Raw genomic sequence first — 14,937 nt, forward strand, 5'->3', positions numbered from 1 at the left:
TAACTCAATGACCACTTACATCGATTGGTCTGACGCCAAACCAATCGATGTAAGTCTCAGTTACATTGTAAACACACCGATTGGTTTGGTGTCGGACCAATCGATGTAAGTGGTCATTGAGTTACAAGCACATCGATTGGTATGGCGCTGAACCAATCAATGTCAGTAATAGTGACGTCGTAGACACGTCGATTGGTTAGGCGTCCGACCAATCGATGTGTTAACAATGTAACTGTGACTTGCATCGATTGGTTTGGCGTCCAACCAATCGACGTGTCTACGACGTCATTACCACTGACATTGATTGGTTGGACGCCAAACCAATCGATGTGTCTACAATGTAACTGAGACTTGCATTGATTGGTTTTGTGTCGAACTAATCAATGTCAGTAATAGTAAAGTTGTAGACACGTTGATTGGTTCGACACCAAACCAATCGATGCAAGTCTTGCTAATGATGCAAACACGCTGATTGGTTTGGCGTCTAACCAATCAACGTGTCTACAACGTTACCGTCACTGACATCGATTGATTGGATTCAAAACAATCAATGTAAGCGGTCATTGACTTTCAAACACATCGATTGGTTTGGCGTTGAAGCAATCAATGTCCGTGATAGTCACGTCGTAGACACGTTGATTGGTTAGAATCCAAACCAATCAGAGTGTCTACCATGTAACTGAGACTTGCATCGATTGTTTTTGTGTCAAACCAGTCGATTTAATCAATCATCGAGTCGCAAACACATTGATTGGTCTGCCACTGAACTAATTGATGTCAGTGATAGTAAAGCTGTAGACACGTTGATTGGTTCGGCGCTGAACTAATCGATGTCAGTGATGGTAAAGTTTTCAACACGTCGGCTGGTTCGACACCAAACCAATCGATGTAAGTGGTCATTCAGTGATATGCACATTGATTGATTTGGCACTGAACCAATCGATGTCAGTAATAGTAATGTCGTAGACACGTCAATTGATTGGACGCCAAACCAATCAACGTTTTTACATTATCAGTAAGACTGGCATCAATCGTTTTTGAATCAAACCAATTGATGTAAGCGGTCATTCAGTCATAAGGACACCAATTGGTTTGACACTGAACCAATCAATGTAAGTAACAGTCACGTTGTAAACACGTCGACTGGTTTGACACCAAACTAATTGACGTGTTAACATTATTATTGAGATATGCATTGATTGGTTTTGCATTGAACCAATTGATGTAAGCGGTCATTGAGTTGCAAGCACATTGATTGGTTCTGCCTATATTCTTCCGTGTCCGGGTAGAACATAAGTAGGTGTTCCGGCGTTCGTTTAGGTTCGCCTCAAGAGCATTGTGGGTCTATGTGTTTATGAAAGTGAGCGCTATACTCCCCAAAGAAGCCGTGTCTGGAGGAATTGGACAAGGCGGCATTGGACGTTTCGGGGGTATTTGAGTGATTGAATTTGGGGTGAAGCTTGAGAGATGGGGATCTGGAGATTAAGGCGCCCGAGTCTGGTCGTGTTATATTGTGATTGGCCCAGACCTTTCTCCAAGTTCTCAAGGCTCGTTTTGTTGCGTTTACTCTTGACCAAGTGATCGTCCTGTTGATTATGGGTGACGGTTGGAGTGTCTCGCACCTCTTCGCGGCTATGTCTCCTAGTTAATTTTCAGCTATGTTTGAGTGATCAGGTATTCATTTGACTGTGATGTGCCGATTCGGGCTTCTGGATAGGAACGTTCGGGCGTGCTGGTGGAAGATGCGGGCGGCATATTGAGCCAGGCGTCTCAGTAGTGTCACGTGTGTCCTACAGAGACACCATACGCAATACTCCGCCCGCATATTCCACCAGCACGCCCAGGCGTTTCTGTACAAGTACCCCGCTCGCCATATTCCAGTAAAATGGCTCCCCGGACACTCCAAAGTTGCTGGTAACGAACTTGCAGACAAGACTGCTAAGAGGAGCAAGACACTCCAACCAACTCCGGTATTCAACAGAACAATCACATGGGCAAGAGCAAACGCTACGAAACAAGCAACACAATCTTGGAGGAAAATCTGGGACTAACACACTTCAGCGCGTCCAGATTTGGGCACCTACATCCCCAGGGCCCCATCCCACGAACTCCATCCAATCTTTAACCACCCAAAGTACCCCCGCAACATACAATGCCGGCTAGTCGAACTCCTCACTGGACACGGCTTCTACGGGGAATACAGCGCCCGCTTCCACCCACACATAGACCCACAATGCTCGTGCGGCGAACCCAAACAATCGCCCGAACACCTGCTCATGTTCTGCCCGGATACGGAAGAATACAGGCAAACTATTACTGAGATTTCGCCTGAACGCTCCTGGGAGGAGATATTTGGAACACTGCCGGGACTGGAGGCAGTATCTGAGCTCATACTCAAGTCGGGAATTGGCAAGTGTAGAGATCCGCCGGCAGCCGCTCAAACTCTGTAGGGCCTTACACCCATGTCCATACGTCCTTGCGACTGCTCTTTACGCCCTTACGGCCGCCTCACCCCCCGTCCTTACAACACGCCGCCTATCACGCCCTTATGGCCCCTGTACCAGGTCTCTATGGCTTCCCCGTGCTTACTACCTCGCTTGTTGACTCCGGTTCTGTTTTTCCCTTTTTCTCTTTTTTCTCTCTCTCTTAGCGTAGTTTGCCTCGGTTTCTTGTGAGCAGTTTGCCTTGTTTCGCATGTAGCTCCTTAAATATGAATCTTAGAAAAAAAAAAAGTAGTGTCACGTGAAGGCTTTATCAGTTTGATAAGCAGCGTAGAAATTAAATTTACCACGTGACTTTCGTAATTAAGGCATCACGTGATCTGTTCAGACTGTCCCGAGCACCACCATCTAGTGATGTTGGATCGTAACTTTGCTGTGGCTGCCGGGCTTGCTGCCTCGCAAGAGGGGCCGTTTGGTTAGCTTGGCGCTAGTTGTGTCCAAGCATGTTATTGTTGTTACCACTGGTTTGTCAAATCGAGCGTTGTTATGGTTTCTGGGTGGTTGCCTTGCAAGAGGGGCCTTCCAGTAAGCTATGTCATCGTTGGTTTGGGCAACCCAGCCATTCCTGGACCCTACACACGCGGAACTTTGTCAGCCAGAATAGAGGTCGGATCAAATTAAACTCGGCATGAGCTAAGGTACGAGATGTCATGTAGTCTGGGATGATGATAAGTTTTTTAGCCAAAATGAAATATAGCTAGGGGCAATTATGGCCCCTGCATCAAGGCACTCGCTCGGTCACAAGCTTGGGGCTGAAACGTTATAACGAGCCGCAAGCAGGCACATTCGGTTTCCCTGGGTGACACCACCATATGAAGCCCCGATCTAACACTACAGCTCCCCACAAAGTGAGCGTGGGCGTACCTCGGCGGTATGTATGGTTCCTATTGTACCTTATGGGTTGTAACGGTAGGTTTGATTTTGGTTGGGTTCGAACGCAAAAAAGGGTACTCAAGGCACCAAAACCCACCCGGTGCTGTTAGCCCGAACGTAGTTCATTTTCGTGACAGATTTTTGTTTATTCCTTCGTACCCGTGCCCGATCAGTTGTATAGTAGTGATAACTCGGGAATGTGAATAGAATCCGTAACATGGCTGGCCCCGAGCTACAACCAAGGTCGGGAGTGAGCCCAATTTCAGCATTATGCCTGCCTGAATATAATTGAATGCGCTATACCCGATATCATGCTATATTCCAACCTATGGTATTTCCGTTTCTACCGCTTGGTTTTACTGGTTTGGTAGCTTGGGCCCTGGCATGGCTATTGATAAAAAAACACAATATACGTTTATATAAAAGCATACTACGATACAAAACAGCCGAATTGGTACGAAAAAAGAGGGGAAAAGCAGGGGAAATGATTGCGTGCAGCGAAGCAATGATCCCTTACATACTGACCGACGCTGCAGCGGTTTCAGAATCCATCGGGTCGTATGGTTCGGGGACCTGCAGACGCTGCGCACTGCTACGGGTTAGTACTCGCCCCCCGCTAGTTACGTTTGGCGTGCCCGAGGCGAGTGGCCGAGGTGCTTGAGGTGCGGAAGTACGGGATCTTAAGGGGAACGGGCTACCTCGCGATGTTTGCGCGAGGGTTGTAACGCGACCGCCTTGTGGTCCGGGGGTTCCTCGAACAGGGCCCACTGACTCGGGGGTGTCTCGCTGTATTGGACGCTGCGGGGAGGGATTACCTGGAAAATTATGAGATGAGTTAGCCAAATACCTACAGAAAGACCTACTTGGTGCGCCATTGTTTGATAGTGAGTCACCCGTAACGCGAGGGCGAGTTGGGCCGTTCCCAGGGCCATCCGAGGTGTGACGATCTTCGGGGCGTCGTTGTGTTGATGTATGCGTTACTTCATCGTCGAATAGGCTCGGGGCGTCTTCTGTGGATAGCATAGTATGATCAAGCACGTGTTATTGACGATAGTTTCAATGGTCGTACATTGAGCCAGAGATACATACCTTGAAAGTCGCCATTCGTACCAATCCCGCCTTGCGCGTTCCGGCCGCCTTCATCCCCACCTAGAGTGCCATCCTCCTCCTGGTCCTCCTGGTTCTCTTGGCCCTCCTCCTCGGGTAGGTCATCTCGATTAGCCGGGCCTTCGGCTTCATCAGGATCCCCCGAGCCAGTCGGCGGAGCGTCTGATCCTTCCTGCGCAGCGGTGAGGGTATAGCCAGCCATTACTTGAATTGAATAGCTAGCATCGGCCTGCCATTGCGAAACAATAAGTTGGTTCGATGGAGGGAACCAACGGGCCTGGCCAGTTCGATCGGGATACTTCTTTCGATCCTGGCGAAGAATATGCTTCAATAACCTATAATAATATTGCTCATTGTGAATCCCTTCAAAGTTAGGCTCGACCTTACTCAGTACGCTTGGCTATGGGGTATTTACGAAACCGACTCATTTGGGTATCGATGTACGTCCAAAATGCTAGAGTCTTCTGTGGCGCCCCATCGACCCTTCTCTTCTTTCCCCTGCCACGGTTCCCTACCTGAGCATTCGCATTTTCCACAGCCTTTTTAGCTTGGGCTTCCACTTCAGCCTTGATGTAATCTTCGGATAGTTGTCGCTGTGAGGAAGAAATTGAAATGAGTTCACGGTGCAAGATAGGTATTCCCTTACCAAAAGGGCAAACTGCTTTAAATGATCCTCAGATATCTGGAATCCTTGGATTGAAAGCTTCTCGCCAGTGCTGGCAATATCAGTCTTGTCCTCAATCGAGCCAAAAATCTACATTTGGCGTGAATTTAGTTGTGACCAGGCGTTAAAATCTAATGGGCTTACCTTCCGACGTAATTCGCCACGAAAGCCGCTGAGAATTTCGGCAATGGCTGAGGAGAACTTCCTAGTAGTCATAAGGCCCTCCTGAACTACCTGCGGGATCTCATACGAGGCCGGGTTCTCTCTCATATGCCGCTGGTAGTTACGCGTTAATAGTGGATAGACTAGAAAAGAAACTGTAACTTACCACAAATCGAGCTGTACAGCCGCGAACATAATACGGAATGTTTGGGTCGAGCAGTCCGCCTTGGATCCGCCGCTTGATGTTCTCTTTAAACGTACTGGACCTAAGAAAATCCTCAACCTGGGCTTTTGTAGCATTCTGCCCCATCGCCATCATCCGCGCGTATAGCCGGATCGCCATAAAAGTGGCTCCCGGTAGCTTGAATTTTAATAGATTTTTAAACTTTCCAATAAAAGATAATAATAGGAACCTACTGCTGTAGTTCGCATAACGTCTTCCTTTGCTATGGAAGAGAGCCTATATTCTTCGCAGCAACCTTCAGCAAAGGCTAGTAGAGCGGGAGCTACAAGTGGTAACATGTAAAGATTGAGCAACAAAAGAGGAGCATATACCTACGAGTAGTGATGCGGCTCAAATCTATGTGGTCGAATGCACTTCCAGTGGTTGGGGCAGCCTGACCAACTGGACCAGATTGCACCTCGCCCTCGTCCACGTTGGACGAGGTTTCAGACTCTTCGTCAAACTGGTGGTCTCCACGATCTTCGTCACTAAAATAACCCATAGCAAGCAGTTTTGGGACAGACAGGACAGATACGAATGTTCAGAATACGGAAAAATAGTGATGTTGAAGTTCAAACCAGGCTGGATGTTGAACGTCTGAAACGTGCAAGGGGTAAGGTCACGTGCAAGGGCAAGGTACCCGGTCAAAAACAAATTCCTCATATGGATACAGCCGAACGCATACATTCAATGCGCCCCTTTCCAGCAAATCATTCCCGAACCCCCATACTGACCTCATCAACCAAGACTTTCTTTGTCTACCGTAGAGGCTAATAAAAATTTACAGCAAGGTCCACGAAGCTCTCAACCCGTGCTCGATGGTGCCGGAGCGAGGGGACAACGCGGTTGTCCGATGAGGGGCGACTTAGAACACTCTAGGGGTAGGCGGAGCCGGGCGCGCCGCGCGGCGGCGGCCCAGGGAACAGGCATGCATGAGCAAAGCGCGAGTGGGCGGGCCACCCCGCGCTGGAACTATGTACAGTCAAACAGGCGACAGTCTAGAGATGGAAAAGCGGGAAGTAAAGAGATAAAAGACAAACAAATTGGTTATTACAAAGTAGTAGGTTGGTGGTAGGTTGAACCAAGCTACACTGCAGGGTGAACTGTGAGATGGCACAGGGTGTAAACCAGGTGGACACAACCCACATATGGTGTTAGGGTGGATTATAGGGAAAGCATCAGCCCTCCTACAAAAAGTTGTGTACTTTACACACAGCAATACCACCATCCCCTAAGTTAGGGTGAGTCATGTGACAACTGACCACCCATCCCACACAGAATTGCGTACAACATGCAGAAGTATAGCACTGTGGTCAATGTTAGGGTGAGTCACATGATCAATGATTACTCCTTGTACTCACAGTTGCGTACCAAGTACGCAGCTATATGACCCACAATCATGTTAGGGTGAGTCACATGACCACCCATCACTCTACTCATGCAGAGTTGCGTACTTGGTACGCAACTATATCACACACAATTGTGTTAGGGTGAGTCACATGACCACCCACCACTCTACTCATGCAGGGTTGCATACGCAACTATATTGCACACAGTTATGTTAGGGTGAGTCACGTGACTATCCACTGCTCTACTCATGCAGAGTTGCGTACTTGGTATGCAACTATACCACCCACAGTTATGTTAGGGTGAGTCACATGACCACCCACTGCTCTACTTGTGCAGAGTTGCGTACTTGGTACGCAACTATACCACACACAACTGTGTTAGGGTGAGTCACATGACCACCCACTGCTCTACTTGTGCAGAGTTGCGTACTTGGTACGCAACTATACCACCCACAGTTATGTTAGGGTGAATCATGTGACCATCCACTGCACTACTCATGCAGAGTTGCGTACCAAGTACGCAACTATACCACACACAACTGTGTTAGGGTGAGTCACATGACCATCCACCGCACTACTCATGCAGAGTTGCATACCAAGTACGCAACTATATCACACACAACTGTGCTAGGGTGAGTCACATGACCACCCACCGCTCTACTCATGCAGAGTTGCGTACTTGGTACGCAACTATATCACACACAATTGTGTTAGGGTGAGTCACATGACCACCCACCACTCTACTCATGCAGGGTTGCGTACGCAACTATATTGCACACAGTTATGTTAGGGTGAGTCACGTGACCATCCACTGCTCTACTCATGCAGAGTTGCATACTTGGTACGCAACTATACCACCCACAGTTATGTTAGGGTGAGTCACATGACCACCCACTGCTCTACTTGTGCAGAGTTGCGTACTTGGTACGCAACTATACCACCCACAGTTATGTTAGGGTGAATCATGTGACCATCCACTGCACTACTCATGCAGAGTTGCGTACTTGGTACGCAACTATACCACACACAACTGTGTTAGGGTGAGTCACATGACCACCAACTGCTCTACTTGTGCAGAGTTGCGTACCAAGTACGCAACTATACTGCACACAATTGTGTTAGGGTGAGTCATGTGACCCTCCACTGCACTACTCATGCAGAGTTGCGTACCAAGTACGCAACTATACCACCCACAGTGATGTCAGGGTGAATCATGTGACCACCCACCACACTACTCACGCAGAGATGCGTACTTGGTACGCAACTATATCACACACAATTGTGTTAGGGTGAGTCACGTGACCATCCACCGCTCTACTCATGTAGAGTTGCGTACCAAGTACGCAACTATATCACACACAATTGTGTTATTACAAAGTAGTAGGTTGGTGGTAGGTTGAACCAAGCTACACTGCAGGGTGGCCCAAGCTACACTGCAGGGTGAACTGTGAGATGGCACAGGGTGTAAACCAGGTGGACACAACCCACATATGGTGTTAGGGTGGATTATAGGGAAAGCATCAGCCCTCCTACAAAAAGTTGTGTACTTTACACACAGCAATACCACCATCCCCTAAGTTAGGGTGAGTCATGTGACAACTGACCACCCATCCCACACAGAATTGCGTACAACATGCAGAAGTATAGCACCATGGTCAATGTTAGGGTGAGTCACATGATCAATGATTACTCCTTGTACTCACAGTTGCGTACCAAGTACGCAGCTATATGACCCACAATCATGTTAGGGTGAGTCACATGACCACCCATCACTCTACTCATGCAGAGTTGCGTACTTGGTACGCAACTATATCACACACAATTGTGTTAGGGTGAATCATGTGACCCTCCACTGCACTACTCATGCAGAGTTGCGTACCAAGTACGCAACTATACCACACACAACTGTGTTAGGGTGAGTCACATGACCATCCACTGCTCTACTCATGTAGAGTTGCGTACCAAGTACGCAACTATATCACACACAGTTATGTTAGGGTGAATCATGTGACCCTCCACTGCACTACTCATGCAGAGTTGCATACTTGGTACGCAACTATACCACCCACAGTTATGTTAGGTGAGTCACGTGACCATCCACTGCTCTACTCATGTAGAGTTGCGTACCAAGTACGCAACTATATCACACACAATTGTGTTAGGGTGAGTCACGTGACCACCCACTGCACTACTCATGCAGAGTTGCGTACTTGGTACGCAACTATACCACCCACAGTTATGTGAGGGTGAGTCACGTGACCATCCACCGCTCTACTCATGTAGAGTTGCGTACCAAGTACGCAACTATATCACACACAGTTATGTTAGGGTGAATCATGTGACCATCCACCGCTCTACTCATGTAGAGTTGCGTACCAAGTACGCAACTATATCACACACAATTGTGTTGGGGTGAGTCACGTGACCACCCACTGCACTGCTCATGCAGAGTTGCATACTTGGTACGCAACTATACTACCCACAGTTATGTGAGGGAGGACCCCCAATTATCCTGGGGGAGGCTTCTTTGGCTTCCAGATATCACGTGCAGGTCCACTCTCTGGGTGATTGTTTTTCTGGGTGCTAACACCGTCAAACAATCAATTTTGATTGTGATGGTATTCAACTTGCGTTGTTGTTTGGGAGTTAGGTAGCGTTCCTGGTACATTTAGCTACTGTATTTACTAGTCTAAATTAAAATCAATTGTTTTCATCCTCTGTTTTGAGTTTGAAGTCCCAGGTATATGCGCTTGCATTTTGTTCAGGATTACTAAGGCTTGGGGAACTTCTGTTGTCTTCCCATGCCAAAAAATTTAGCTGTTCTTAGCGTATTGCGTGATCATTGTTAGAGTCGGAGCTTGTTTGCAATCATCCTTAAAACTTGTACACATACTATGGCAAGTTTAGGCAAACTATCCGCCCGTAATATCATTTGGCCTGGGAAGGATATAATCAAACGGAATAGCGCGCTGTCCGCCCCTAGTACTTTCTTAGATTTACTCCCTGCCTTTGATACTCTGGGTCTTTTGTCTGGATTCTGTTGGAAAAACAGCTTGTACTTGGGAGAGATAAGTCTTGTTTCAATTGTATATGGACAAGTTCAAACTGAATATTATAGTTATGGCTATATACATCAAGGAGGGTGGATACAATGGGATGAACCTATGGGTCCCCCAAACCAACCATCTTGGCCATATCTCATATGTTGCCGTCCAAATCTATCAGAAGATTGGATTGCGGGCCAAGTACCGGGCTATACATCTTGGTTGGCCGATGGAGATCCCCTACTACCAACTGGTACCAACAAATGAGCTCTTGATGCACGTTGGCATTGTAAACACACCAGGCTCGGAAACTGAGGACGTGGAGTTGAAGGATTGCCACATTCTCAAGGATAGGAATGAACTGACGCAACTTTTACCCGAGCTAGAGAAGGCCAGCATACCGCGAGTGGGCTCCAAAACTGGAGCGGGGTCATAAAAGAAAAATATGTATATATTTAGAGATAAATACATTTAAGCGCCGGGCGCATACAGCCCAAGGCATCATTCAACTTCTGGACATGGAAGGCTTGGGGTCCGAGGCATCTTTGGGTTCCGGACATGAGTCCTATGAGCGGCCGCCAAAAAGCTTCCGGATATGAACACTAGTAGAGGGCCGGATTTCCAAAGAAGCCTCCCCTGTGATAATTGGGGGTCCTTGTGAGGGTGAGTCACATGACCACCCACCGCTCTACCCCCTACTATTTTTTAAGGATGTACTAGCGCTGTCCCCCCTTTGATTGTTTTATGCAAAATGTCTCTTGACGTTTTGCAGCTAAGCTTACAACTTTGAGAACCCAGTATGTGATAGCCAGATGTCTCAAAAACCTTACATGTAGCTCTATAATTATTTTTAATCAAAACATTGCGTGTACTCAACAAAACATTTGACCTATCTTGTTTGACCCACCTATGAACGCACCCTCAGTCTGGTGATCCAACATGGAAGATTAGCCACTGCTGACCAAGCATGAAACAATCAACAAGCGCACCAGTTTGCAAGAACAGCAACTGACTTGGGATCTTTGATCATATACATAGATTTTCAATTATGATTTTATAAGTAAAGTCTATTTTACATGGACCATTCCTTACGGAAAGGCAATACATGAAGTCCAAGCGCTAGCACAGCCTCTGCTGTGCGGGCCAAGTCCGTCCCGTCCTGACGGAACAATTTAGGACAACAAATTTAGAAGAAATCCTTACAGAAACGTACCCATTGGCTGCCTATTATAGGGGTCTGGCTCAAGGGGGGTTGAGCAGAACCTTAATTCAAATCGCGTTTTTCCGCCCAAACCCATTAGATAACCTGCCCTGAAAATGAAATTTCACTAGTAAACCACGTGATTCCGCATTTATCCATATACCTATCAAGGCAATTTGAAATCATTTGTTAAAATTCACCTCTTCAATATTTCACATAAAATTGCAGTTATGTGCAGGGACCCATTGGCTAAGCAACCCTGAAAATGAAATTCTACTAATAAACCACGTGATTCTGCGTCGATCCATATACATATCATGCCAATTTGAAAACATCGATCAAATTTGTGTACTAATGGCCAAACAGAGCATGCACCTTCCATTTTTGGAAGTCGGGACTACCATAAATGGAAAGAGGGGGTTCGATTACCCCATATAGTGCAGTTTCAAGGATAGATATAGCGTGTGGGAGGAGAAAATGAGAAATGAAGTAAATTTAGTGGATTTTGGTGAAGTGGGCCAGTTTTGAAAAATGGACTAAATTTAGTCCATTTTTTGTTTGGCCCTTGGTGAAAAGTCGGCCAGCACAAACAAAGCAAGAATGGACTAAATTTAGTCCATTTTTTGTTTGTACAGGCCATGGCCACAGAGAGCAACCAAACAAAAATGGACTAAATTTAGTCCATTTTTCAAAACTGGCCCACTTCACCAAAATCCACTAAATTTACTTCATTTCTCATTTTCTCCTCCCACATGCTATATCTATCCTTGAAACTGGACTGTATGGGGTAATCAAACCCCCCCTTTCCATTTATGGTAGTCTTGACTTCCAAAAATGGAAGGTGCATGCTCTGTTTGGCCATTAGTACACGAATTTGATCGATGTTTTCAAATTGGCATGATATGTATACAGATCGACGCAGAATCACGTGGTTTATTAGTAGAATTTCATTTTCAGGGTCGCTTAGCTAATAGCCCAGAAATCACAACCTGTCAGAATCACGTGATATATATACCAATCGATAGCAAATGCACTGGTCTCCTATCAGAATTTCAATTTCAGGGTTGATTAGTCATCAGCATTCTCTCTGATGGTGCCATTACTGCTGGTGTTTCCAAAACTTGTTATAAAATGAGGAAAATACAACCAGCTGAGACCAAACCTGCTTAACCACTGACCCATAGAGCCCTAATGATCTTCTACAGACAACCCATGATCACACCTTCAGCCCCCAATTTGGGCTTTGGCCAGCATGTAACCACATGTCATGACCCAAGAGGCATGAACACAGATACTCTATTATTCTATTATCTTTTTATCTAAATTCTACAAATCATATGGACCAGGGGATGTTCCCAACATGACCACAGGCCATGCAGGACTCCCCTGGCAGAGCAATCAACATGGAATGTGAATGGTCCCTTTGTTTAGCCTGTTAGCTTTGTCCTCTGGTTACTTAGTTACCATATGTCCTTAGTTGCATTGTTCTATTGTTCTCTTAGTTACCCATACCTTTGTAGTATGTCTTCCATTGTTCTCCTTTGTACTTTACAGTTCCCTTGTTCTGTATGATGTATATAATGAAGGGAGAGTTCTGGGATTCAGACCAGAACTTGACCTCCTGTCAATCTACTGACTACCCTCCCCACTCTCCTGCTCTACTCTAAGGGGTCTTGTGCCATATTTGGCAAGTAATCTCTCTATCTAAAGTGTTGGTTGCAGTCTTCTGCTTATCCCCAAAGCCAGCACTGCCTCTTTAGGCATATATCCCATTCTTCATTAGTCAGACTCTGACATACTTGTACCAGGTTTAGACCATGTGTCATCACTCATGATGTGTTCTCTATTACACAACAGAATACTATAGTAAGGAAGGGCACAGTAAGCAAACAGGAATTGACATTAAAACATAGTTAATGAGTACTTATAAATCATGTAGTAAGATTTGCTGAATCTTTCTGTACATTCAACTATTTTTGATTATGTAAATACATGAGGTATTAAGGAAGATGCAGCTTTCTTAAAGAAAAGGCTCAATATGTTAGGACTGATCAGACAATAGTACTTAAGTCAGCATTATGCTTTTCCAGGAGCTACTATCCTCAGTGACTGGGAGTTGTGGTCTAGGCCCTGCTATGGGTACTACCTGTTTCAGTCCTTCTCTTATGATTCTCAGTGGGAAGAGGATATTCATACCACTAGAGGCTAACTCTTATAAGGCATAGCTTTATGTGGCCTTGGTGCTTATCATGCCAAGATGTTGTGCCAAGACCTGCCAAGACACTGTACCAAGAATGTGTACATAACAAACACACTTCTGTGCAGTCTGCAGCATGGTTCTTATTTCTAAACCTCTACTTCCTTTCACACACCTTATCAATTTGTAAATAGTGTTCTCTTGTGTATATAAACCACAGGAGAATTGCTTGGACACCCCAAGTCAATTTTACCTTGTCTACCATCACAGACAGGTCTGAGTAGTTCAGTAGTAGCTTGGGTTATAATATGAAAAATCCCTTGGACTTTGTCAGAAAAATCAGGTTTCTGCTTTTTCCTGCAGTCCAAAGTGCATGGAACTTTGTCAGTATGGTCTCTCATCCCATGCGCACCCACCCTGACATTCTGGTGCAATTCTGTTAAGGTCAAAAATAATCAAATTTTGTTAATTTTATGATTGCAGCCTGAAGGACCAGTTGCTGACTGGTTCCAGTTGACCTTGCCATTTTTCCTTAATAATTGGTACACACTCTGATCATAGTAATATAAGCATGTTGGCAACAAGTTGCAACTTTATACCCTCACTGTGGCCTGAGATAAATTACCATGCCCTTGTGCAATGAGTTATTCTGAGGTCACCTGACTTGTTCTGGGTCATGTGATCCTTGTGGGAAAGTTGTTTTCTCCCTGTGGGAAAGTTCCAACACTACTGTCTTTGTAAGGTAGCTTCTAAAGTCTTTTGGAAGTTCCTGGTTAGCAACATATTTTGTGGTTGCTTGGTTACTGTATGGTGCCATTTTATTGTTCTGACAAAATTAGTAGAGCAAGTCATTTTCCTCTGACTCAGTCTCTTGGCCCCCATAGTATAAAGAAGAGGGCAGTGGGAGGTGGGATAAGCCATCACCATGTCTCAATGCCCAACTGCCAGCACCACTGCCTCCACAGTCTTGGATTCACAGCCTTCAGGGCTGTTGGATGCCACCCATTATGTCTCCCAGATTGCATCTACTGTGTGGCAGAGTCAAGAGCTGCCTCTGTCACAGCTCACTCCCAGGGCCCTCAAAAGAAGGTTGGATCTGGACTCCCAAAAAGAAGGAGTAAGTGGTCTTGTTTGGTAGCAAAAGATCCTTTTACTAAGAGACAAGCCTTACTGACCTGTCATAACTCCAGGATTCAAACTTTGCTTGCTAAATTTGCATAATTCTGAGATACAACAATTTAACTTTGAAGAATCTTTAAGACCAATTCAATTTTAATAAATAAGACAGACATAACAAAACACAGACACAGTACAAAAAAAAGGGAAAAATAAACACAACAAACAAAACAAACAAAACAAAACAAAACAAAACAAAACAAAAGCAGATAAAACAGAAAACGCAACATAAGATTCAAACAAAAGTAACATTCAGTAAAAATAATCATCAATTTCTTAAAGCAGTCTTACACACAACATTCCTGGTAGTAGGTGTATGTTTATGATTATAGACAAAAACACAGGAAGCAGATGTACATCTAGAAAATTCAACATATAGTTGTCCATGGGAGAAAGCTTCATGTTCAAGGTCCAAACCAACATGGTCAACTGACTGCCCC

The 14,937-nt window shown here is 45.5% G+C and overlaps 4 protein-coding genes across 4 annotated transcripts; 3 read left to right on the plus strand and 1 right to left on the minus strand.

Moving 5' to 3' along the window:
• Positions 1 to 1,885: 1,885 nt before the first annotated feature.
• Positions 1,886 to 2,450, plus strand: RhiXN_04614 (Reverse transcriptase from mobile element jockey protein; the record flags this gene model as incomplete). The annotated part of the gene is made up of 2 exons (XM_043324431.1): positions 1,886 to 1,907; positions 2,062 to 2,450. The coding sequence occupies 2 exons, from the start codon at positions 1,886 to 1,888 to the stop codon at positions 2,448 to 2,450; spliced, it is 411 nt and encodes a 136-aa protein (XP_043176850.1).
• A 1,437-nt stretch (positions 2,451 to 3,887) lies between these two features.
• On the minus strand, positions 3,888 to 6,032 carry RhiXN_04615 (dynein heavy chain, cytoplasmic; the record flags this gene model as incomplete). Its single annotated transcript, XM_043324432.1, has 9 exons — positions 3,888 to 4,189; positions 4,238 to 4,384; positions 4,464 to 4,816; positions 4,869 to 5,074; positions 5,128 to 5,235; positions 5,290 to 5,421; positions 5,474 to 5,668; positions 5,725 to 5,813; positions 5,867 to 6,032. The coding sequence occupies 9 exons, from the start codon at positions 6,030 to 6,032 to the stop codon at positions 3,888 to 3,890; spliced, it is 1,698 nt and encodes a 565-aa protein (XP_043176851.1).
• Positions 6,033 to 9,999: 3,967 nt separating this feature from the next.
• On the plus strand, positions 10,000 to 10,359 carry RhiXN_04616 (uncharacterized protein; the record flags this gene model as incomplete). Its single annotated transcript, XM_043324433.1, has 1 exon — positions 10,000 to 10,359. The coding sequence occupies one exon, from the start codon at positions 10,000 to 10,002 to the stop codon at positions 10,357 to 10,359; it is 360 nt and encodes a 119-aa protein (XP_043176852.1).
• Positions 10,360 to 14,246: 3,887 nt separating this feature from the next.
• On the plus strand, positions 14,247 to 14,532 carry RhiXN_04617 (uncharacterized protein; the record flags this gene model as incomplete). The annotated part of the gene is made up of 2 exons (XM_043324434.1): positions 14,247 to 14,438; positions 14,512 to 14,532. The coding sequence occupies 2 exons, from the start codon at positions 14,247 to 14,249 to the stop codon at positions 14,530 to 14,532; spliced, it is 213 nt and encodes a 70-aa protein (XP_043176853.1).
• Positions 14,533 to 14,937: the final 405 nt, after the last annotated feature.

Source organism: Rhizoctonia solani, chromosome 1 (assembly GCF_016906535.1).
Source record: "Rhizoctonia solani chromosome 1, complete sequence".
Lineage (NCBI taxonomy): Eukaryota > Fungi > Basidiomycota > Agaricomycetes > Cantharellales > Ceratobasidiaceae > Rhizoctonia > Rhizoctonia solani.